This window comes from Microdochium trichocladiopsis (assembly GCF_020744255.1).
Source record: "Microdochium trichocladiopsis strain MPI-CAGE-CH-0230 chromosome Unknown B0I36scaffold_5, whole genome shotgun sequence".
NCBI lineage: Eukaryota > Fungi > Ascomycota > Sordariomycetes > Xylariales > Microdochiaceae > Microdochium > Microdochium trichocladiopsis.
Window position 1 is genome coordinate 747,866 of NW_025763548.1, and position 23,429 is coordinate 771,294.

The window sequence follows — 23,429 nt, forward strand, 5'->3', positions numbered from 1 at the left end:
AAAGTACCTCAAAGTACTTGCCTGCTTCGTCTGCCTCGCCCGAGCGTCAGTGGGGCGGCAGTTCCACTGTCCTTATCCACCCTTTTGCCCCTCCACGACCAGATATTGTTCCTGTAGCCAGAGAAATGGCCGCACCACACCACCAGTCTCCACCGCGTGGAGCCTCTTCGGACAGCCATGGCGAGGATGATAGTGATGATGATGATGATGATGGGCATGCGACTTGCCCGACATGTTCGGCTCACGCAGCTGCCTCCCGGCTCGTCCTCTTCTGTGGCCGATCCCGTGTATATATACACTTGTTTATCCCCAGATCAGCTCCCCAGACCCGCTCCGTCCACATATCTCTCCATCTCATCGGGCACTCGAGTCAGCTTCTGCTCTGCCCATCCTTCTCTCTGCCATTCGTGCAATCCTGCTGTCCTCGCAGTTCCGTGTTCTAGACCCATATTAGCAGCACGACCCTCACTCCACAACCATGTCGTTGCAACCAGCACCAGAGAAGCCCTCTTTTCACCGAGGCAGCTTCGCGGAGGAGATTGAGACCGCCAGAGTCGACCTTGCGAAGCGTCTGCTCAGAGGCGACTCCAATGACACCCCATCTGAGCGCGATACGCCCACTCTCAGCCCGTCTGGCAGTAACTCCCCACCCACGTCGGATTCAGACTCGGTCGTCAGTCCAGGCGAGGAGGATCTTGTCGCCGACAGCTTCGCCTTTGCCTTTGACATTGATGGCGTCCTTGTCCGCGGCGGACGGCCTATCCCCGAGGCCATCGAGGCCATGAAGGTCCTGAACGGCGACAACAAGTACAACATGAAGATGTAAGTCTCCACAGGACCTGAACGGGTAGCTGTATCGTTTAGTACGACCTGCTAACATTATGCTCTGCATAGTCCCTACATCTTCCTCACCAACGGTGGCGGCAAGACCGAGGAGGAGCGTTGCAACGATCTCTCCAAGCAGCTTGAGGTTGATATCTCTCCTGCCCAGTTCATCTGTGGCCACACCCCCATGTCAGAGATGGCCAACAAGTACGGCACCGTTTTGGTCGTTGGTGGCGAGGGCGAAAAGTGCCGCGAGGTCGCCCAGGGATACGGCTTCAAGGACGTCGTCACTCCTGGCGACATCATCAAGCACAACAGCGCAACAACCCCCTTCCGCAAGCTGACTGAGGAGGAGTACGCCAACTCCAAGGAGCGCGACTTCAGTCAGGTCACGATCGAGGCTATCTTTATTTTCGCCGATTCCCGTGACTGGGCTGGCGACCTTCAGATTATTCTTGACCTGGCCATGTCCAAGGGTGGCCGTGTCGGTACTCTTTCTGAAACCTTTGACGAGGGTCCCCCAATCTACTTCTCTCACAACGATGTCGTCTGGTCTGCCGCCCACGACAACGTCCGCCTCGGAATGGGTGCTCTCCGCGGCATTGTCGAGTACACCTTCAAGGAGGTCACCAAGGGCAAGACTCTGACCACTCACGCGTTTGGCAAGCCCCAGATCAGCACCTTTGAGTTCGCTCAGAGACTGCTCAAGAGGTGGCGCAAAAACGAGCATGGTCTCAATGCGCCCCCCGGAACCGTCTATTTTGTCGGCGACACACCTGAGAGCGACATCCGCGGTACCAACCGTTTCAACGAACAAGCTCCAAATGATTGGTACTCGGTCCTGGTCAAGACTGGCGTCTACCAGGAGGGTACCGAGCCTGCCTACAAGCCCCGCGTCACTGTCAACACCGTGCTCGACGCCGTCAACCACGGCATTGAGCGCGAGATGGCTCGCCAACAAGACAAGATCCGCGCTCGCAAGCCCGTGCTCAAGGGTATGCCTAAGCTCCGCCTGGACAAGGCTCCCGAGATGGCCATCTGGAGCCCGGACGAGGAGCGCGAGATTGAGATTTTTGCCATCTAAGCCACCTCAAGCAGGGACACCAGACTGCCTTCCCACCATTTTCACGAAGCACATGAAGCATCAGCGATCGTTTACTCCTTCAATTCTCGACCGGACTTCGACAACTATAGACCCAGATGATTTGTTTTTTGCACTAGATTGGGATGAACATGCAACAGGATTCTTGGTATTGGTGTTCTTTTATTTCTCTTCTCCAGTAGCACCTTTGGGACACAATTTTCTCACTTACAGACTGAAAATCTGGTTTCGCGCGCGCTCAAGATACCCCCCGAGCGCCGGAGGCCACACCTGGCACCTAGAGAGGTCCACAGATAGTTTGAACGTCAACAGTGTACTTCACACAAATCTTCCCAGACGCTGCTGTGCCCGTGGTGAAAAGAAAAGTGATTGGAGAAAGCGGCGACCTTAATTCTACATTGTGGCTGTCGCACATGCACCTCTCTTGCTGGATTTACTGCATTTCTCATCAGATCGTCAGAACTGGTCTTCGGCCAGTGAACATTGCCGTGGTTCATTTCGATCAAAATTTTAAACTGAGCTGCTATCTGCTGATCATTTTTATACAGATCATCGCGTACTAGACAATTACGGTCAGGGTTGTTGCTTGAACCAGTCGCTCTCCACGTCCATAGTGAAATTGACGATATTGAATTCATTTGCCAAGCTGCCCGAGGTCTGATTCTTGCCGTCATTGCCCCCACTTGACGGTGCTTCAGCGATGCCGTCCAGGCCAGCTGCATCCTCACCATCTGCTGCGACACCATTGCCGTTGGCTCCGTTGTTGTTTGCGCTTGACGAGTGCTCTCCATTGCCATGGCCATTACCACCAAAAGGCAGCCGAGGTACATTGAAGAAGTCAAAGACGTCCAGGTACTCCAGCTCCGCTGATGCCGGCGTCCGTACAGGGGTAACGCTCGGCAGCCGGCTCGGAGCGCCTGCAATGTGGCGTGGCTGTCGACTGATCAGGAAATCGAGGTCGAACGCCGTACGCCGCATATCCGCCAGGATCTTGACGGATGACGGCGTGTCGCGCGAGTCCCCTGCTGCACCACTTCCACCCATGCCTCTGTTGTTGTGAGTGACGTTGCCCGCTGATTTTCCGTGCGCACTAGGACTATTGACTGACGCCTCGAAGTCGTTGTGCTCGTCCAGCACGCGCTGAAGCAAGCGGCAGTAACGATCTGCCACAGGCCAATACCGACCCATCTCTCTCAGTGTATCGACCAAGAACGCAATGCGCGGGGAAACGGTGTGCTCTACAGTAGACCCATGCACAAGCAGCAATCGGGCAGAGACCCAGAGTGTAAAGGCAAAGGGCGGGCCGAGCTTGTGTAGCATGTTGCTTTGGACCACGACTTCCGCAAGCGCTACAACGTTCTCGACAGCTCCATGGCACCGCTGACTGGCGCTGTACGAAGGAGTAAATATAGGCGACCTGGTCGTTGGGTATGCGGCTGAGGAGTGCAGGCGCATCACGGCCGTGTGGTAAGTCGCATGTAGCATCACCCACGCGCAGCTCAGTGTCTTGCTAAAGCCAGGCTGAAACAATTTGGCCATGTTGCCATATTCTCCAGGCAGGCCGAACTTCCAGCTCGTCATGAGCTGGTCGAGCTCTTTATATCGCAGCTGCCATTGCTCGACGTCGCTAAGTGCGCTAATGTCGACTGGCTGCTTGAGGAACTTGTGAATCCTGGCCAGGATGCCTAGAATCTCGATGTAGTATGAGAAGGCGCCCAAGTTCTCAGGCTTGTTCGTGTTATGGTCGGGCTGGTCCGAAAGGTCGCCCTCGTAGTGAAACCATCTGGTCTCAACTTTCTGGTTCTTGATCCACAGGTCGTCTCGGCAGGGCAATGTGCGATCAATCTCCTTGTCCTCCAACGCAAAATCGAATGCCGTTGCTAGTGTAGCATAGCGATCGAGTAAGTAAACCATCCAAAACAACCGTCGCCGTGACTCGTCTTCAATGAAATCCTTCGACTCTGGCAAGATCATGGCACGCAGAGTATAAATCGAGGTGAAATTCGGTGACACCATGAAAGATGTGCTCTCGACCGCCAAGCCAAGCTGGACAACTGAGCGTGTGATCAAAGCCATAATATTCCAACCAGGCGGCCCGTTGCTGTCACCACAGAGGTCGAGCGCCAAAATGACAAGGGCTTGTAAGCTTTTTACTGATGAGTGTTCCATGCCATAAAGGATGACCTTTTGCTTGGAAATCGTGTGGTAATGTTGCCGTCTCTCCGATGTTAGACGGGGATCAGTCGAGTATCTGAGTGTTGTAGCAACGATCGCGTACAAGAGCACCCGATCTGTCTCGTCTAGAGTCGAGGGCCCAAATAGAGAGTCCAATGTCGACTTCCTGTGCAGAATCGGGCACCAGGTATTAATATGCTTGAAATAGAGATCTGTTAGGGCGTAGAGCAAGTCGTATGGTGGCAGGTCCTGGTCGGCAGAGATTTGGCTTTGACCTGGCGGTATGGTGATACCTGAGGATGAAAGTGCTTGCTGTTGCGGCTGCTGTTGCTGTTGATGGGCAGAATGACCAGTGCCGTAGTACTCGTGAGTAGCGGCACTGGGTTGCAGGCTGCCCATATGGCTTGTTGGAGAGACGCCGGCAATAGAGAGGTGAGATGGTAAGCTGTCGTGGCTGGAATGTATGGAGGGCATTCCGAAATCCATGGCTTGCGTTGCCTGCGCATACGAAGAGGGCTTCTGGAGAAACAATGCGGTCTCCGCCTGTGGAGTCCGCATGGGATCACCTGTCATGCCGCCAGTGGGCGGCCGGAACATGCTTGTGTCACGAGGTGTGCCATGATCGCTGGGTAGACTAGTATTGCTAGTCCGCACGCTGGGAGGGGCTGCTGGATGCTGGGGGTGATGGTGGTCATTGTGGGCAGCCGAAGAGCCGGCGTAGGCTGAGAGCGTTGTCTGGATGATTTCGGAATGTGACCTAAGGATCTCTTCAAGCTTGTCGAGGCGCTGCTCCAGCTCTCGGCCATAGCCAGCGCGCAGACCGGGTTTCTTGCGCTCGCGATATTCGCAGAAGACGCCATTACGCTTGCACCAGCCGCATGACGGTTGGCCACGATCGCATTTCACCTGATCCCAAGTTAGTCTGGCAGTTCCACGGAATGTTTGTGGTTGCTGCGCTTGAGGACGAAGGCAGGAATTGCATACCTTTCGCTGCTTGCAGCATTCACATCTGGGCAGGTCAGATGCGTCAGTGTGGGCAATTATCCCTAGGGGTTCGGTGGGAGCGGCAGTACGGGTTGCTGTGGAGAAGGGTGTACTGGCAGGGCTGGGCGACCGCTTGACGGGGGTGGCAAAGACGAGTCGCGATGCGGTTGGGGATATGGAAGACATGGTGGACGTGGACTTGGTGGACTCAGACGTACGAGACAGAGATGGGCCGCTTGCGCTTGCCGAGGCGAGAAGAGTGGCCGTCAGGGGAGTCGTGGTCGTCGTCAAGGTCGTCGCCGCTGCCTTCGTCACTGTGGCCGTTGGCGGCGGCCGCAGCAGCGGCAAGAAGGTCCCGGCCGGGGCCACTTAACCCGGGCATGCCGGCCGACGACGTCGAGAGGCGATGCTGGGGTTGATAGTGGTGCCGTTGCTGATGGTGCTGGATGGGCGCGCCGGACGCGGTCAGGCCCTGCGCGGCGTCCCTGGCTTGCATGGCGAGGTCAAGCCAGCCGAGAGCCGGCCTCGGGAGCTCGGGAGAGCAGGCCGGAGCGCAACTGGCAAGTCGGGGCGCCGCGAGTCGTACAGCGACTCGGGGTAATTGCCACTATCTGCGTCTGTGGATGTGTGGTGTGTGTGTTCCGAGGGTTGTGAGTGGGAGTGGAGCGAAGAGAGTTGCTTCGGGGTAATGTTGCACAGAGGACGGCGCCCCGGCGCAGGAGGAGAGGACCAGCCCGGCCCGCGTCAATGCCCTCCAGCGAGCACGAGCCGCCATTCAGATTCTGGGGAAGGTATTGCCCCGCACTGCTTTCTCCAACCAGCCCCAGAGTGTGCCCTGGCTGGTTCTACAGAGTGCGCCCCAGCCGTGCGTGGGGCTCCTCGCTCGCCATCATTCCGCGTGCCGAGGTCGCACTTTTTGGGCCAGGGATGTCAGCCAGTCGCCATTTCGCGTGTGCATTGCATGGTTACGCTTACGGAAGCCTGGTTCGGACAACATGCCATTGCATATCAGTCAAGTTTGGTCATTCTCTAAAGATGTCATGCGATGTAGAACGTCCAGCCAGTCAGCCAGGCAGTGTAAACAAATGAAACCAAACCCAAACTTCCCAGGGTTAGAACGCCAACAGTTCTACACTTTTCCGCCTCTGTCTTTCTCTGCTTCCACCTCGAGAAAATCAAGTATTCATGCTCTTGACACCTTCAGTTAACTTCTCGACCAAGCCCTTGTCTTCCTCGGATGCTGTAGTGGTCTCGGCCGGTTTGAGACCTGGCGGCGGCGGCGGCGTCAAAAGGTAGTCGGCAGGGATGAGCTTGGCCCTTGCTGCTGGGTTGAGGGTGAGGCCGAAGCCGGGCTTGTCGAGGTCTGCCGTCGTCAGAAACCCCTTGGTCGGGATAGGCTCGTCGAGGAAGAGATCGCCAAACACGGGCAACACGCTCTTGCCGTCGGGCGAGTTGGCTAGATACTCCTGGAAGGGAGTGTTGGGCTGTGAAATCACAAAATGGTAGCTGTACGGGCCGCTGGCATGCGGCACGACGGGGATGTCGTAGGCAGCCGCCATGGCCGAGACCTTGAGCAGCTCTGTCAGGCCACCGAGCCACATGACATCGGGCTGAATGATGGCGAGGTTGCGGCCCTCGATGAGCTTGCGGAAACCGTAGCGCGAGTACTCGTGCTCGCCGGTGGTGAACTTGATGGTTGGGTGCGCACGTTTGATCTGTTCAAATCCATCCGTGTCGTCGGGGGACAGACACTCCTCCCACCAGCCGATATCAAGGTCCTTGCACCGCTCGGCAATCTCAATGGTGTACTCGACGTTGAGACTCATATAGCAATCGACCATGATGGGAAAGTCGGGACCGACGCTCTCGCGGTGCTTGCGCAGGAACTCGACGTTCTTACGCATGCCCTCATGGCCGTCAGCGGGGCAGAAGGGCAACGGCACCTTGGCACCCCAGAAGCCCATCGCCTTGGCGGCCGTAGGCTCTGGACCAGTGCAGTAGAAGTTGAGACGCTCGCGAGCAGCGCCGCCGATGAGACGGTAGACGGGCTCGTTGCGTAGCTTGCCCAAGAGGTCCCAGATTGCTAAGTCGATGACGGAGATGACGGCGATAGGAAGGCCCTTACGGCCGTAGAACATGGAGGCGCGGTACATCTGCTCGAAGAGCAGGTTTGTGTTGCGAGGGTCGGCACCGATGAGGAAACGCTCAAAGTGCTGGTGGACAAGCCAGCAGCCCGGAGGACCGCCGAAGCCGGTGGCGAAACCGATTGTTCCATCCGAGGCTTCAATCTCGACGAGGAAGGAGCCGAGGACATTGATGCCCCATGAGGTGCGAGACTTCTTGTACTGGTCCCAGATGGAGCAGGGTGTAGAGATGTCCGAGTCTATGAGCCAGTGGCCGCCTTTGACGTTGTGGTAATCGCCGCCAGAGCCAACACCGCCAATGACGAACGACCGGACGGCCTTGATCGTGGGGAATTCGCGTACGGATGCCATCATGTGTGATGGTCCAGAGAGGAATGGTAAGGAGGAGAAATTGGTGAGAAAGTGAAGGACGACGAAGAACACTGCGCCTCTAAACCATTGGCAGAAGAAGAGGAAGAAGTTGGAGAAGGAGATTCGAAGTCAGGTACGTGGGCATGGCCAGAAGCGACCTGACTCCGCATACGGGACAGCGCGGGGAACCACTGCGAATTCCATAGGTTGCCGGGAGCATGTCACCAATGTGGACAAGCTCTGGTCCGAGCAGAGAGACCGAGGCCGAACCTCGAGAGCATAGTGGCTTCCGAGCGAGAATTGGCATTGGCTTGTCGGGCACAGCTTGTCCGATGCACTGAGACGGTCATGGCCGACTTTGTCCCCGGGAGAGTCGGGCTAAGATGGCCCGAAACGCGGGGCACGCGAACCATACTTTCTTCCCCACCATCGGAGACCCTGGATGCGCCCACCTGAAGCCCTCTGTCACCGGGGTTGTGTCGTGTCTATTAGCGAGCGACCTTGAGGCTACCGGATCCTCGCCATGTAAGACAAATTCGAAGCACGAATCACGCCTCGCAGCTGTCCTGCAAGATGCCGGCCACCAACCTGCTCCAAGGCAAGACTGCCATCATCACTGGTGGCACCACCGGCATCGGGAGAGCCATTGCGCTCGAGTATCTTAGGCAAGGTGCCAATGTCGTTGTCAACCACCTTGTAAGTCATCTTTGTGACAGTGCCTCCTTGCAACTTCCTCGAGGCGTCCGCCCGTGACTCACCACGACCTCCCCGAATCAGGATCTCCCTCGGGACAAACCTCATCTCGAGTCTCTCCTTGCCGAAGCACAGAGAATCAAGCAGGAGTCTGCAACGGCAGGTTTGCTCGAGCACCTGCCCGGCGATGTGCGCGACCCGGCCACGGGGACTGCTCTCGTGAGCCACGCCGTGGCCAAGTTCGGTGGCCGCCTCGATATCTGTGTCAGCAACGCTGGCGTCTGCCAGTTTGCCGAGTTCCTGTCAATGGAGCCAGACCTCTTTAGCAACACGGTCCGTGTCAATCTCGATGGCGCCTTTTACGTGGTCCAGGCTGCCGCTCGGCACATGGCTCTCCAACAGTCGCCCACTGGAGGCTCCATCATCGGACTCTCGAGTATCTCGGCCCTCGTTGGCGGCGGCTTGCAGACACATTACACCCCAACTAAAGCCGGCGTGACCTCCCTTATGCAAAGTACTGCCGTTGCCCTTGGCAAGTATGGCATCCGCTGCAACGCCCTGCTGCCAGGCACTGTGCGGACACAGCTGAACGAAGAGGATCTGGCCGATGACACAAAGCGCGAGTACATGGAGGGTCGCATACCGCTGGGTCGTACCGGCGTTCCGCATGATCTCGCCGGGCCAGCGGTTTTCCTGGCCTGTGAAGAGCTCAGTGGATATGTCACAGGTGCACAACTCCTGGTCGACGGCGGTCTTTTCGTCAACTTGCAATAAGCAGTTCACAACAATTCGGCAGTGACCGCATAGGCAGTCCAATTCTCACCATCGAAAAGTACAACCACTAGCGGCTGAGTGATCTCCCTGGCCAATATGGCTTCCGAGGGTTGAGTCGTGAAATACAACCCTGCTCGCTGTAAGCGTGGCAACCTCTCGTGTTGGTCCGTCTCCAAACAAGCCACATTGGTTGAGTATGGGGGCATCTCGGCAAGAAAAGGACTCAGAGTATCCAATTTAGGACAAATTCTTTTCTGAATGAAGATATTCTACAGTTCTATAACATGGACTTTCAAACCGATTTTATTGCACGGTTAATCTCAAATCATCGTGCCCCCCTTTTAATTATCTTTTTGGGAACCTTATCTTTGTCCTCCATTTGTAGCAGCAGAAGAAGCTGCCGCAGCTGATGATAGCAGAGGGTCTGTTGAGTTATCGTCGTTGTGATCATCTATGCGCTTGCTTCCGGCAGGCGGAAGTCTGGCCATGAACAGCACAATGAACCCCAACACAGCAAAACCCTGCAACCATAATGTTAGCCACATCATATGCTATCAATATCCCATGCAACAACTTACCGCATTGCAGAAGAAGGTCAGCCGCGGCTGATCGATCTCGGACATGGCGGCAAAAATGACACCAAAGAGACCTTGGGTGAGCAACGTGGCCATACTCTCAACGAGAGTGATGCCGCTGAGTGCATCTCCACGCTGCTCGGGCGGGCAGAGTTCAGACAACAAGCCTTTGGCGGCTGGCGCTGAGCCTGAAGCGAAAGGGAGGACGAAGCCGGCTGGAGCGAGTGCTTGTTAGCAAAGCCCTTTCTAAATCTGTTGGGGGTAATCGCAAAACAATCAATGGCGCAAAAGGCGATCAGTTAGCGCAGGAAAGGACTGTCGTGCTCACCGAGATAGACATGCCACCCTTGCGACGAGAAGCCTGCAAAAAATGTCACAAGTGAGTCAATGACGAGACTCCATCGCACAAAGAACAAATCAAACTCGATGCCCCAGTCTTCCTCGTCGTCTTGCTTTGTCGCACTGTCGTCGGTCGGTTGGTTGGCAGCACCGTACGTCTGCTGGTGAGATGCCTGCGGGGATAGCAGAGGTTCTTGTGGCACCTCTAGCCCCTCGGCGGCAGGGAAGTCCATGGGATCCGTGGGTAGGGTGTCTTTGCCCGCTTTGATGCTTGCCCGTTCTTCCACGTCGTCATCATCATTGGCAGCAACGATCGTCGTGGCGGAGGAGGAAATAGTGGCACCATTTCCAGCAATTGATGCATCAGGAGGTCCGCCGCCGTTGAACCATATTCTGCCGCCGGATATGACGCGCGGGAAGATGACTATCAGGAACATGCCTCTGACTAATGCATTTCCAAACATTAGGTAGCCGTTCTCGGTCGTGCTCCAGTTGAACGATGCTGTAGCGTAAAGCTGCAGCAGCGTTGGGCAATAGCCAGAAGCGAACTACCCGTATACAAGGTTAACACACGGGGAGAAACCACAATTGATACAAAATGGCTCGTGACGTACCACTCCGAGAAACAGACCAGTCGCAAGGAAGATAAGTCCGTAATTTGTAATAACCTTGCCGGACGCCAGCCTATATTTATGTGGCACGATGACCCGAAGAGGCGCAAAGAATGCCGCAATGCCGACTTTCTTCGGCGCCGTGGTTCCGTTCTTTTTGCTCTTGGCAATTTCCGTTGGCATAAATATGGCCCCATATATGGTGGAAATGACGTAGAGGAAAAATGCAACCTCGAAAGGTCGCCTTATGCCATAGAGGTCTCCAAGAACACCACCCACTGGTGTTCATGTGGTTGTTAGCTGGAGGGCTGGAGAACTTCATGTCTCGATGCAGGAAGTCGGATAATCTTACGTAAAAAGCCAAAGGCGGTGCCGAGCATGATTGCTCCTTGAAGCCGGCCGAATACAGCTGTGCGGTCCCGAGCCGCGACGACCTCGGCTACAGAAGTGTTGAGGACGAGCCTGTATCGTGTTAGGGGTTTCTGGCGCTGCAAACAATGCACAATCCGACTCACTGATAACCGCGAGGTCCACCAATGATGCCAATGGCCTGACAAGCTTGGAACACAATTTCCCCTGTTCGTCCGCCAATGGTGACGGCAAGGATCTGGGTCGACACCCGAAAGCCCAGGAGCGAGGTCTGGGAGACGTAAGCCCAGCGAGGACCCCAGAGCTTGATGAAGTAGCCGCAGACAAAGAGGTTGAAGACGCCGCTGAAGGAGGTTGACATGCCGAGGATGGACACCTGCTGAGCGGTCCCGGCGTTGATCTCACGACGATGACACCGGTCCTCCCATGGGCCATCGTAGGGTGGGTTGTGCGTGTAGAAACGGTCGCATTCCATCATACGGAAGACATAAAGGATGCTATATCAAGCGCCGTGTTAGTCGGCCGGACGCCATGAAATCAGCCGCCGTGACGCACTGGAGCACTTACGGCACTTGGGTAATGCCCAGGGTGAAGCTCATCAAAAACCCAGCAAGCAAGATACGGTTGGCTGGGCCCAGAATGGAAGATATTCTGGCTGTGATCGAGGCTGTTCCTGACGGCTCGTGCAGCACCTGCGGTGGAGCGGCCGAGTGTGCATCCCGAGCCTCAACCGCGCTACCAGGGCCAAGAAGCGGCGTAGTTTCTGATGATCTGCTTGCCATGGTCTACGCACATGGAATGCACGCAGAGTGCATGCAGGCAAGCGACACGAATCACGCAAGGCCAGGTACGGAGGGAAGGCTTAACGAGCCGGCAGCACCAAGGACCAATTTCAAAAGGGTTCAAAAGTTGGGGGAGAACAAGCTCGGCGTGATGGCGGTGCCGCCGGCCAAAGAAGAAGAGCCGTTTGATCGTTGGCCGGTGCAGGAGAGGATAGAGGAGTGGGGGCCCCACTCGGCCCCGAGACCGGGGAGACGCCGCCAGTGTGATGCGGGCGCTGATGACGAACTCTCGCTTTCCGACGGGTTGGCTGCGAGGAGGCGACGCACGCCGGAATGCGTCCCGAAGGGCCAAGGCGTATCGTGGGGTTCATCGAGCACTGAGGTGGTCTTGAGATCCAGTGCGCAGTGGTCAAACGAGTAGGAACGACTGCACCTGTGCTACCGCCTTTTCTGAACAGGGAACCGTTATTCAAGGGATTGACTTGCGGTGGACACGGGCGTAAGCGGTGGACGGGGCATTGCCGACACAGCCTGCAGTTGTTTAGGCGGCTGCTGCATAAAAGTGCGGCACGGCAGGGAATAGCGCGGATCTTGCACTTCCCCATCGGCCCCCGAGGCGGTCTCCCCCGACAAACCCACTCGTCCAACCCACTCGTCCTGCCTGTGCTTGACAACCCTTGCGTCTCCCATTTAGGAAGCTCCCCAGCAGGAGCTGCTTAATTAGAGCGGCCGGTTTTCCCATCCTCGATGACTGACTAATCCCCATGCCGACCTGCGGAGCCCCAGGTTGGTCAAGGTGGAAGTCTTGCCTCTCTCTGTCGTGATGCATCACCGTCAGAGTGTTTCTTGGACCACATTCAGGTCTCGCACTTTCCTCCTTCACTGGCACCCTAACGACAGTGAGAGCGTAAGACTTACGATGAGGCCCGCCTGATCTTGGTTGCCGATGCTACACAAGATAATACTTTCATAACACGAGCTTGCCGTCCCACTGTCGCGCTTGCAAATTCCTCGAGGCTCAAACTTTTGCCGCCACCCCAAAATGGCCGCAAGTACGGAGTCCAGGAAGGGCCACGATCATGTTCCACCAGGATGCGCAACTGAGCCTGAATTAAGTGAGGCATCTGCACCACAAGATGTGGAAACCAGAACATCCTCATCTAGGACGGCGTTCAGCGCCGAAAATCCCAAGGGCTTGGCACGGCACAGCGGAGCAGCCGCGGCAAACCGCACGGCACCACCGATCCCGGATGACGGCCACAACGCAACGTCCGCCCAAGCGAGCCTTTGGCAGCGAACTCTGACGATCCTCAATTGGATGCCAAAGCACTGTCGCTATGACCCGGAGAACCCCCACGGTTCACAAACTCCATGAATGTTCTTCTTGCCTTTGTAAGTGCCCGACTCTTTACACCCCCCCCCCCCCCCCCCCCCGACAGCCAAGCCCGTCATCCCGGGAAAATCAGGACTGACACGTCTTCTCCAGGCCACCACATTCACTGTCGCCAATCTTTACTACCCGCAGCCGATCCTGAATCTCATCGCAATCGAGTTTGGTGTCGACAATGAACGCGCGTCAAACGTTGCAGCTCTTACCCAGGCTGGGTATGCCGTCGGGTTGGCATTCTTATGCCCAGTGGCAGACATGGTCCCGAGGCGCCCTCTTATTCTGCTCTTGATTGCAGCGACTGCGACCGTCGTAAGTGTCATCTAGTGGACTCTTGTCGCCTGTTGTTCTTTGGATCAACGCTCTAGCATAGATACCGCGACTTGTCATGGACGCCACTAACGCTGATTTCGACCATTTAGTGGATTGGGTTGTGTTTGACACGCGACTTCAATGTGTTCCTGGCTTTGTCGTTTATCTGCGGCGTAGGGTAGGCTTGCAAACATGCACATCTGCTACCAGGACTGGCTGCAAGAGGCTGACACATTCTCCAGCACTGTTACGCCACAGCTGATGCTTCCGCTAGTTGGCGACCTCGCGCCGCCAGAGAAGCGAGCAGCCTCTCTCTCGATTGTAGTGTCTGGCCTCTCGCTGGGGATGTTGATAGCACGTATCTTGGCTGGTATTGTGTCGAACTTCACGGACTGGAGAAACATATACTGGCTTGCGCTCGGAGCGCAGTACCTGACGCTGGGCATCCTCTTCTTGACGCTGCCCGACTACCCGGCCAAGAACAAAGGTCTCAACTACTTCAAAGGCATCTGGGGCATTGTCGTCATCATTGTCACGGAGCCGCTTCTGCTGCAAGCCTGCCTGATCGGCTTCGCCATGTCCGCAGCATTCACGTCGTTTTGGACCACACTGACCTTCTTGCTCTCGTCGCCGCCGTACAGCTTCTCATCTCTGGAGATCGGCTTGTTCGCGCTGATGGGGGTTGTCGTCATCGTCGTGGCGCCAATCTGGTCCACGTTGATTACGGATAGATTTATCCTACTCTTTTCCGTCGTGCTCGGCCTCCTCGTCGATCTGGCAGGCATCATCATCGGAACGTGTATTGGCAAATTCACGATTGCCGGTCCAATCATCCAGGGCGTCTTTATGGACTCGGGTGCCATTTTTGCGCACACGGCGAACCGCGCCAATGTGTACTCGCTCGACCCCAAGGCGCGCAACCGCATCAACACAGCGTACATGGTTTTCAGCTTTGCGGGTCAGCTGACAGGCACAGCTGTCGGCAACAGGCTCTACGCGGAGGGAGGCTGGACATGGAGTGGCGGGTGTAACATTGCCTTTCTAGGATTTGCACTTCTCGTAGCAATCTCCAGAGGCCCCAGGGAGACGGGCTGGTTTGGCTGGACGGGTGGTTGGAGCATTCGGCGGGACCCGCCGCAATCGCTTCAAAAAGATGAGACCACTGCTGCCGAGGAGGCTCTTACATCAGGCGAAGCGAGCGACGCATCGGAGAAGCAGCAGCGATCATAAGATGAGGACACCCCTGCTCGAAGGCAGGCAGGGAGGAGCTGCTGGGGATTGCTGGATCTTACGTAGCCGTGACAGATCGAGATGCAGATGTTCCTAATTACTTGGTAATAAGGGTCCGTTGCCATCGACCAGATCCGCTGGAATCGTCGAGGACAAAGGTCAATTGCCCACCCTCAATTATCGCGATCTTGCCATCCCTGTCTTGTGAGAAATTGCGCATTTGTTGCTGGGAAAAAAAGAACATACTCGGGCAGAGAGTGAATCGAGAAGATTGCCGTATTGGGAAGGGCCCCACTCACTTTGCTCACTGGCGATAGGCTACGTCGAGCGCTAACATTTGGATCCGCCGGGTGCAGATATTCGAGTCCTTAGTTGCCAGGTGCGTAACGCCCGACATCGACTCAAAGGCACGTTGCCAGATGCTGAAGCAGGAGGGAGCCTGGCCATGCATGAGTAGAGTCTGAGCCCGGAACGATGGACCTCTCTCTTCTCAGCTCCTCATGTCTACAAAGCCTCCGAAAGTGGGGGTCTACCCCAGCAATCTGCTGAAATGTGCCGAGATGGCACAAAGTCATGACGTCTTGGCTCGATCATGGGCGTTTGTTGTCCGTTGTCAGCAAGCACCACGCACCTGGGAATCCCTACCCCTTCCGGAGCTTTTCCCCCTTCAGCAGGTTATTCCAGCCTATAGCCACCTCTAATTCCAACCGCATCCCCATCACTGACGTGACCGCCCCAATACTGCTTCTCAATCCACGGCATTTGCGCCTCTCATGCATCATAGTCATCATCATCCATCATGGTCCCGTGCGGGGGTTCTGAGGAACGTGCTTGCTGCCGGCAGATGGGCCACTAGCTGCCGATGCCATGCGAGCTCACCCCATGCTGCCATATAAAACCCAAAATGTAGCATCGACTTTTTGAAAGCTATGCTACAGAAGGGGAAGTCCGAAAACAGACCCGCCAGTCACAGCAACTCCTCACGCAAGCACAAGCACAACCACCAGCGACACCAGAATGGCTACATCGCAAGCCGCCTATGTGGCAGAGAAGGTCATTGGCCATGACGACAGCGCCATCACGGCCCAGGACGTTTCCGTCCCTAGTGGTGATACAGGCAAAAGTGACACCATGAAGGCTCTGTGCTGGATGGGCAAGAACAAGGTCGAGATACACGACGTGCCGCAGCCCAAGATCCTCGAGCCCAAAGACGTCATCCTCAAGGTCACTGGCAGCACCGTCTGTGGCTCTGACCTCCACCTCCTCCACGGCGTCGTTCCCGAGATGGCCAAGCATGACGTTCTGGGCCATGAGTTCTGCGGTGTCGCCCACGAGGTAGTCCTCACTTTCGCACGGCTCAGCAGAGGCACGCTTGCTGACGTATTTGCAGCTCGGCTCCGAAGTCAAAAAGGTCCAGAAGGGCAAGCGCTACGTTGCGTCCTTCCAGTTCGCCTGTGGTGATTGCTTCTTCTGCAAGAACAAGCTGTCGTCGCAATGCGAGAAGACCAATTCCAACCAGATCATGAAGAGCATGTATGGCGGACAAACAGCAGGTAAGGAATCTCCCCGTGGCGCAGCCTGCCTCGAGCTTACTTGCGCACAAGGTATTTCAGTCTGACTTCTGTTCCACAGGCATGTTTGGATATGGCCACATCACTTCCGGCACACAGGGTGGCCAGGCCGAATACGTCCGTGTTCCGATCGGCGATGTCAACCTCCTTGAGATTCCCGACGATGTTCCCGACGAAAAGGCGCTGTACCTAAGTGATGTGCTGGCCACCGCTTACAACTGTGTCCACGACACAGCTGTGTATCCCGATGACCAGGTCGCCATCTGGGGTCTGGGCCCTATTGGCCAATTCGCCGCCATCTTCGCTCTCAAGGCCGGCGCTTCCAAAGTAATCTGCATCGATACGGAGCCACGCTTGTCCTATATTAAGGAGCATTGGCCTGCCGAGCACAAAGGCAAGCTCGAGCTCATTGACTATAAACAGCTGTCCTTTGGCGTCACCAACAAGCCTACGGTCGTGTCTCGCCTCAAGGAGCTTTGCGGCGGCCGTGGCCCCGATGTCTGTCTTGAGTGTGCTGCCGGAGAGTACGCCAAGGGTTGGTTCCACTGGATCCAGATGCAGCTTGGTATTGAGCAGGACACGAGCGAGATTATCAACGAGATGATTGAAGGCTGTCGAAACTTTGGCCGTTGTGGTATTACTGGCATTTATCTCGGTTACACCAACACAATCAATATCGGCTCGCTCATGGAGCGCGGCATCCGTCTCATTGGCAATGGGCAGGCCCCCGTACACAAGTATTGGGAGGAGCTTCTTGCCATGATCCAGAAAGGCGAGATCGAGCCGCTAGACATGGTTACGCACCGTGTACGACTCGAGGATCTCGACAAGATCTACTACATGTTCGAGAAGCGCGAGGAAGCCATGCAGAAAGTGTACGTGCCCGCAGACCATCCTGGAGAGAAGTTTCGTGCAGTCAAACTGACACACAAATACATCCATACAGATTTGTTGAGACCAAGTTCTCAGCACCTGCTTGTGCTGGAAGCCCGTCATTGAAGCGCTACTGAGCGGCTGCTATGACTCAGCCACCACTGCTGTAATCTTTGCAGCCTAAGGATGGGAACTAGGCGGCGCGGATCAGCCATGTGGTTGAATGTAAGAGTAAGCCAGCGAAATGTGGCATCAATTGATGGGACTGGCGCTGGGGAAATGGTTAATGAATGTATGGGTGGCTCTCCCGATCCGGATATAGACATTTGACGTCTTGAACATCACAGGACTTTGCGCACATTTACGCCCTCTCCATGCCAGTAAATATAGCCGCAGTTTGTGCTTTTTCACCTGACCTCAAGAACAAAACGTTTACCAGACAATTCTCCCATCTGCGCCCTGACAAAGAAGTCATTTTGACGCTGACATATGTGCAGCAGCTCCAAGTGTTGAGGAGCACTTTAGGTATGCCTCAAGGTGATATTAACGCTTTCCTTCGGTGCCAGAATACGACGATCAATAATCGTCGCAAGCATGGCGAGCCTGGGCTTTATCCTACCATATTGTATACTCAGTAGATCAATCATGGCAATTTCTGTTAAGTTATGATTTAACAACCATCCTATGTGGATTACAGTGGAATGCCAATTCTCTAGAGATACTGCTGACAATTGGGAAAGACTGCCAGGTGTCGCTGAAAGGGAACGTGGCTGCTCTGGGAAATGAGTTCTTCAAAGTCGGCAAAACGCAAGGCTGATACGAGACCGAGCCCACCCCCCGACCATGTCTCAGTGAACGGAGCTCGGATGCCTGCCACAGTGGCATCGAGAAAGTGCCACCCCTCGACGGGTCAGCGGTGCCCCTTGGAGAGATGGTGCTGCAGAAACCAGGGGCTTACCAGGACCCTGGATCCATCAGGAACATGATGTAACGCCTGGAGACGCCAACTGTGCCAACTCCCAAGTTTTTACGTATGACAGCTCGCTGTGCAACAGACACACTGGGACATTCTAGTCTGCCGTTAGCCTGGCCGTGGGTGGGTGAGTCGAATTCGACTCGCGCTTCGGACTATTCTTCCGCCGCGTGCGGCTGAGTGGCTTGACGGACAAATTCCAGGGAGTACTCCATACTTGCACAGCACAGCTCTAAGTTTCCGGGAGCGCAAATGATGTCCACACCTGCATGCCGCCATCTTGACGCTAATCAAGCCCTTTGAAGGACGGCCTCCGCAATAGCCGGGCTACCAATTTGATAGGTAAGACACACAACAGTACCGTCTTGGCGGAAATTGGGCGGAGGTATGACAAAGTTGCAGGCGAGATCACCCAATCCATTCCTTAGGCCATTCGCACGAGACAATCCACGACAGGGTTGGTACGAACTCGCAACCGTATAACTGCGACGCAAGCCAGTCCAGTGTTGGGTGTCGGCTCTCGCGCGCACGCGCCCATGTCATCCATGGAGCATGGAGCCACGTATCAGCCACAATGTGAGCTTGACAGGTGAGCCTTGCGCGAAGGAAGCGAACACGGGTCGGCAGCAGGGGACGAAGCTGCACAGTAGCATCAGGCCATTGTGGAGAGAGGGCTGGTGGATGACAAGCAGTCCGGGCTGCCGTGATTGGCGTCGGAGCGGGAGCCGACACAAGGGCAGGCCTGTCCAGGGCAATCAGACGAGAACACGAAAACGACGCGATGGTTGGACGGGGCTTTTGTAGTACTAAAGCTACAGTGCTGGCGAGGGTTTGCGGGCGTGGCTGGCAGGCGCTCCAACGGGTGTTCAAGCGGCCAGACAGATGACGACATGGCGCATGCGGGCCGGCCTAGACCATCAGAAATGCAGGGCACAGGCTGCTCCCTCCGCGTGGCCAAGACCCTCGGCCAAGTGACATGAGCCGCGCTGGACAACTGCTGCCCGTGTCGCTGCGCACTGCAATATTGCGCCGAGCCGGACGGACATGGCCAACTGACTCAGATCTCGGCACGAACTGTTGGGAACGGCTGCGGCGAAAGAGCGATCGACACGCACAGGTGCCTGTGCAGCGGTGCCATCTTGGTGTCTGTTGCGACGGTGCCAGGGTACTGGAGTGCCTTCCTCAGCGTGTCACCACGGGGACCGGGGCGCTAAGGCTCGGCGAGGATTAGTGAACCACATAGCGCTGATCCTAGGGCCCAGATTCAGGGAGCCCGGCTTGACTGCTCTCTCCGCGAAGCTTCCCTGGTCTAAGCTCGCTTCGGCTGCCTGCAAGGCTGCCTTCCCGTTGCTCCACTAGCCCTTCAGTCTCTGCGCTCCCGGCATCTGCCTCCTTACGCTCTTGTCAACATTATTGTCGTCGCTGCTGCTGCTGGTGCCGCCGCGCAAACCCACTCGCTCCGGGTTCACCAAGCACCGTACAGATTGCTCATCTGCACACTCATTTGGCGCCAACGCTGACGGCTCTCGATCTCGACGCGACATCGCCCCCATCCCTCCCGCACCGGCTCGTTTTTGCACCGCGACGGTTTGGTGGTGCAGCGCAGCAAGACAAGACAACACACGAGCAGAGCACGCCCGCCGTCGCCACTGCGCCCACTCGATCCCGCCATTCTCACCACCTGGTCACGCCTCAACGACTGAACCGAAGTGCTAACTCGCATGGCCGCATCTCCTATCACCCGCGTTCGTGTCAAAATTCGCCCACAATGGCAAATCCCATAGGAGACGAGAGCTGGCTTGCTTACATCGAGGAGGAAACCCGTCGCGCCTTCGATCTCGATGGCCGTGTCAAGGTCACCGAACTCTACAAGACGGCCACGCTCGCCTTACCCAGCAGCTTGAGGATATGGCTCGCGTACTGCAAGTATTTTTGGTCATTGTTTACCGAGTGCCAGAACCCGAGCTCCACCTGGTCAGCCGAGGAACAGGCTCTTGGTCGCGAGCTCTTCCCTTTCAACTCTGCTCTGAGCCTGTGGAGCGATGGGTACGATGCGATCAAATACAGGATGAATGATAGCCATGAGTTCTGGAATCGCTGGATCTCCATCGAGATGGACCAGCTCGCCCGGTCACGCAACCCCGTCGGCATCCGTCGCATCACCCACTTGTTCCGCGACCGCCTTCAGATCCCACATGCAACTTGGGACGAGACCTCGCAGATGTTTTCCAGCTTTCTCAGCACCTACAACAATGCTGCCTACGAGAGCGAATTCCAACAGGTGACAGCCAGTGCGAAGGAGGCGAAAGCTGCGTATGAGTTGAGGGAGCCTTACGAGCTTAAGATTCTGAGCGCAATCCGCACGGATGACGAAGAAACCCACAAGGCCGTTCTGCGCGAGTATCTAGACTGGGAAATGGTTCAAATCAAGAAGACCAAGAACGTCCGTCTCGCAGTCGACCTTTGTTTCGGGCTATACGGCAGGGCGCTGACGGGCATCTTCGCTTTCGATGACGACATCTGGACCAATTGTTCAGTGTACATCTCTACCCTGCCGGGTCGCGCAAACGTCATACAGGCTCAGCTCACGTTACCCAATGTCCTGGACGTACTTCAAAGAGCTACTGCGCACTGTCCATGGTCTGGTCTTTTGTGGTCGCGTTACATCCTAGCCGCGGAGCGTGCCGGGCTTTCCTTCCAACAGGTCGAGTCCATCAAGCATGCTGCCACCAATACCAAAGCCCTGGACAAAAATGGCATGACAGGAGTCCTCGACATGTATGCTGCCTGGTGCGGCTATTTGAAGCGGACTGCGATGAATCCTAGTGCACATGAAGACTCTGCTGACATTGCAGAGGTGGGCCTTCTTGCCGCCTTGGAGGATGTGCAGCTTTGGGGGGAACGCCTGTACAAAGACGAGTACAAGGGTGACCCCAACTATCGACTCGAGCGAATTCTTACGCAGTTCCTCACCGAGGTCAAAGGCGACGTGGATGCGGCTCGGGCCACCTGGGAGCGAATGTCTCAGAAACCATTACTTGCCGATAGCTATGACTTCTGGCTCAACTATTACCTCTGGGAAATGGTTGTCTACTCGTCCATCCCCAAGCCACGAAGCCCGACCCCAGGGACACCAGCAGGAGGAACCATGCCAATGAGAGTACCCGGCTTGGCGACTGACATCTTACGCCGTGCTGTTGAGCGGAGAACAATAGACTGGCCAGAAAGAGTCATGGAGGTCTATTTGCAGCATTGTAACGACTACGAGCAGCCAGAGACTCTTCAACACGCCCTTGACCGAGTCTATAAGGCTCGTAAGGGTGTGGCCAAGCGCCGAGAACGTGAGAGCGCGGAGGCAGCAGCCGCTTATGCAGCACAAGTAGAGGCCGCGCAGCAGCAACATGACCAACAACAGCCTTATGCGGATGCGGCCGAGTCCCAGGATACCCCCATGCAAGACTCTCCAGCCAGCGCCAAACGGAAACGAGAATCGACACCGAGTGATCACGGCGCCGCGCAGAAGAAGGCACGGGCCAGTGACGAAGCCCTGCAACTCAAAAGAGACCGTGAGAACACCACAATCCTTGTGAGAAACTTGCCAGCCGATGCAACCCAGACTGCCATCAAGAAGTACTTCAGAGACTATGGACACATCAAGACTATCAGCACCAAGAAGGAGAACGGGCCAGAGAGCACAAGTGCCTTGATTGAGTTCAGCTCTGCTGAAGAAGCATTGTCAGCGCAACTTCGCGACAACAAGTACTTTGAACAATCACAGATCAGAGTTGTGCCGGGAACCGGCCTGACACTTTTCGTGACGAATTATCCCCCAACTGCTGACGAGCAATTCATGCGTGAGCTATTCAAGGACTGCGGAGATATATTCAGCATCCGTTGGCCCTCACTCAAGTTCAATACGCACAGGCGCTTCTGTTATGTTTCATTCAGCGATCCACATGCTGCGGAAGCTGCCACACGACTGGATGGAAAGCTGCTTGATGGCAAATTCACACTGCTCTGCAAGTATTCGGACCCGACACAGAAGAAAGCGCGCGAAGGAGCCGTGGCCGAGGGTCGGGAGGTCAGAGTCAAAAACGTGCAGATTGCAGCGACAGAGGACGACCTGAAATCCGTGTTTGGCAAGTACGGCAAGATATCGACCGTCCGTATTCTGAAGAACATGGCTGGACGGAGTGTCGGGACAGTGTTTGTGGTTTATGAGTCTGCTCAAGACGCTAAAAACGCCCTGCAGCTTGACAAGACCAAGTTCCGACAACAAATTTTGGAGGTCGAGCTGAGCAAAGAGACGAACTATAAACCGTTCGCCACGAGTCGGACGCGAGTAGAAGCCACTTCTTCACCGAGTCCAGCCACTACAGACCTGCCAGAACCCCAGCCGTCCGCAGGCCATGACCCAACGCCACGAGAACTGCAGGAGCGCACATTGGCCATCATGAATGTGCCCGACACGGTCAACGATGCCCGAGTGCGGTCACTGGTAGAGAAACATGGGGAGATTGTGAAGCTGGTTCTCAGACCAGACCATCAAGGCGCAATTATCGAGTTTGCCGACGCAACAACGGCAGGGCGCGCGGGCTTGGCCATTGATGGATTGGAGATTGTCCCTGGAAGGAAGCTGCAGACTGGCACAGTGAGCGACCTCTTGAAGGTGAGGCCGGAACACAAGCCTGATTCCAACCAGCCAGAGAATGCCAAGCCTGCATCTGCTACCAGCGACAAGAAGGCAGCCTTCATGCAACCTGCACATCACGTACGCAGACCAGCGTTTGGGAAGCCTGGGCCCAAGCGAGGCCTGGGTTTTGCCATGGCACAGAAGACGACGCAAACATCGTCTTCAAGCCCGGCTTCCGGGGACGTCAAGCCGAAGAGCAACGCGGACTTCAAGGCCATGTTCATTGGCAGCGTAAGCGAGAAGCAGGTTGAAGTCAAGACTAACGGCCACACCTCAAATAACGCCTGAGTCAGGAAGGACGACATACTTAATAGAGAACCTTTGATGAGCCATGCCTCGTCCTTGGCAAATTGTACTTTATCAGATACCCAGATCCCGAAATCAAAGGTGGGAGATATCATTCAAATTGAATGCATTTGAGCGATAGTTCTGCCATTCCAAAGTGCGGACATTTGGAGATAATTTTGACACGATGGCCTCTGAAATGCTTGACACTCGTAGCCCTGCATGATCTGCAGCGACAAGGGCTCATCTCTACTGCTAAGCTACAGCTTGCGGATATGATCTACGTTGCGGCTCGCGGTTGTGTTTCTCGACGGCCGCACACCAACGACGTCTTGCAGCCAACATCCACTCCAAGATTGACAACGTCCACCGTTCAGCATC

At 55.8% G+C, this 23,429-nt stretch overlaps 8 protein-coding genes across 8 annotated transcripts; 5 read left to right on the top strand and 3 right to left on the bottom strand.

Moving 5' to 3' along the window:
• The first annotated feature begins 349 nt into the window (after positions 1–349).
• On the top strand, positions 350–2,247 carry B0I36DRAFT_267326 (HAD-like domain-containing protein). Its single transcript, XM_046151229.1, has 2 exons — positions 350–822; positions 895–2,247. The coding sequence occupies exons 1-2, from the start codon at positions 479–481 to the stop codon at positions 1,907–1,909; spliced, it is 1,359 nt and encodes a 452-aa protein (XP_046012464.1). The 5' UTR covers positions 350–478; the 3' UTR covers positions 1,910–2,247.
• Positions 2,248–2,500: 253 nt separating this feature from the next.
• Positions 2,501–5,582, bottom strand: B0I36DRAFT_362597 (fungal-specific transcription factor domain-containing protein; the record flags this gene model as incomplete). Its single annotated transcript, XM_046158681.1, has 3 exons — positions 2,501–5,008; positions 5,087–5,111; positions 5,305–5,582. The coding sequence occupies 3 exons, from the start codon at positions 5,580–5,582 to the stop codon at positions 2,501–2,503; spliced, it is 2,811 nt and encodes a 936-aa protein (XP_046012465.1).
• Positions 5,583–6,065: 483 nt separating this feature from the next.
• Positions 6,066–7,928, bottom strand: B0I36DRAFT_322451 (L-rhamnonate dehydratase). The gene has a single exon (XM_046153850.1). The coding sequence runs from the start codon at positions 7,582–7,584 to the stop codon at positions 6,262–6,264; it is 1,323 nt and encodes a 440-aa protein (XP_046012466.1). The 5' UTR covers positions 7,585–7,928; the 3' UTR covers positions 6,066–6,261.
• Positions 7,929–8,059: 131 nt separating this feature from the next.
• On the top strand, positions 8,060–9,322 carry B0I36DRAFT_113992 (uncharacterized protein). The gene is made up of 2 exons (XM_046147932.1): positions 8,060–8,277; positions 8,359–9,322. The coding sequence occupies exons 1-2, from the start codon at positions 8,155–8,157 to the stop codon at positions 9,046–9,048; spliced, it is 813 nt and encodes a 270-aa protein (XP_046012467.1). The 5' UTR covers positions 8,060–8,154; the 3' UTR covers positions 9,049–9,322.
• An 88-nt stretch (positions 9,323–9,410) lies between these two features.
• B0I36DRAFT_348974 (major facilitator superfamily domain-containing protein) lies at positions 9,411–11,724 on the bottom strand (the record flags this gene model as incomplete). Its single annotated transcript, XM_046156746.1, has 7 exons — positions 9,411–9,569; positions 9,627–9,838; positions 9,952–10,510; positions 10,577–10,851; positions 10,926–11,035; positions 11,089–11,439; positions 11,510–11,724. 7 exons carry the CDS (start codon positions 11,722–11,724, stop codon positions 9,411–9,413), a joined length of 1,881 nt encoding a protein of 626 aa, XP_046012468.1.
• An 837-nt stretch (positions 11,725–12,561) lies between these two features.
• Positions 12,562–14,929, top strand: B0I36DRAFT_322454 (major facilitator superfamily domain-containing protein). Its single transcript, XM_046153851.1, has 4 exons — positions 12,562–13,082; positions 13,191–13,423; positions 13,534–13,601; positions 13,666–14,929. The coding sequence occupies exons 1-4, from the start codon at positions 12,767–12,769 to the stop codon at positions 14,651–14,653; spliced, it is 1,605 nt and encodes a 534-aa protein (XP_046012469.1). The 5' UTR covers positions 12,562–12,766; the 3' UTR covers positions 14,654–14,929.
• A 741-nt stretch (positions 14,930–15,670) lies between these two features.
• On the top strand, positions 15,671–17,234 carry B0I36DRAFT_348976 (chaperonin 10-like protein; the record flags this gene model as incomplete). The annotated part of the gene is made up of 4 exons (XM_046156747.1): positions 15,671–15,988; positions 16,044–16,206; positions 16,286–17,099; positions 17,171–17,234. 4 exons carry the CDS (start codon positions 15,671–15,673, stop codon positions 17,232–17,234), a joined length of 1,359 nt encoding a protein of 452 aa, XP_046012470.1.
• A 2,236-nt stretch (positions 17,235–19,470) lies between these two features.
• On the top strand, positions 19,471–23,192 carry B0I36DRAFT_322460 (uncharacterized protein). The gene has a single exon (XM_046153852.1). It carries the CDS (start codon positions 19,839–19,841, stop codon positions 23,049–23,051), a length of 3,213 nt encoding a protein of 1,070 aa, XP_046012471.1. The 5' UTR covers positions 19,471–19,838; the 3' UTR covers positions 23,052–23,192.
• Positions 23,193–23,429: the final 237 nt, after the last annotated feature.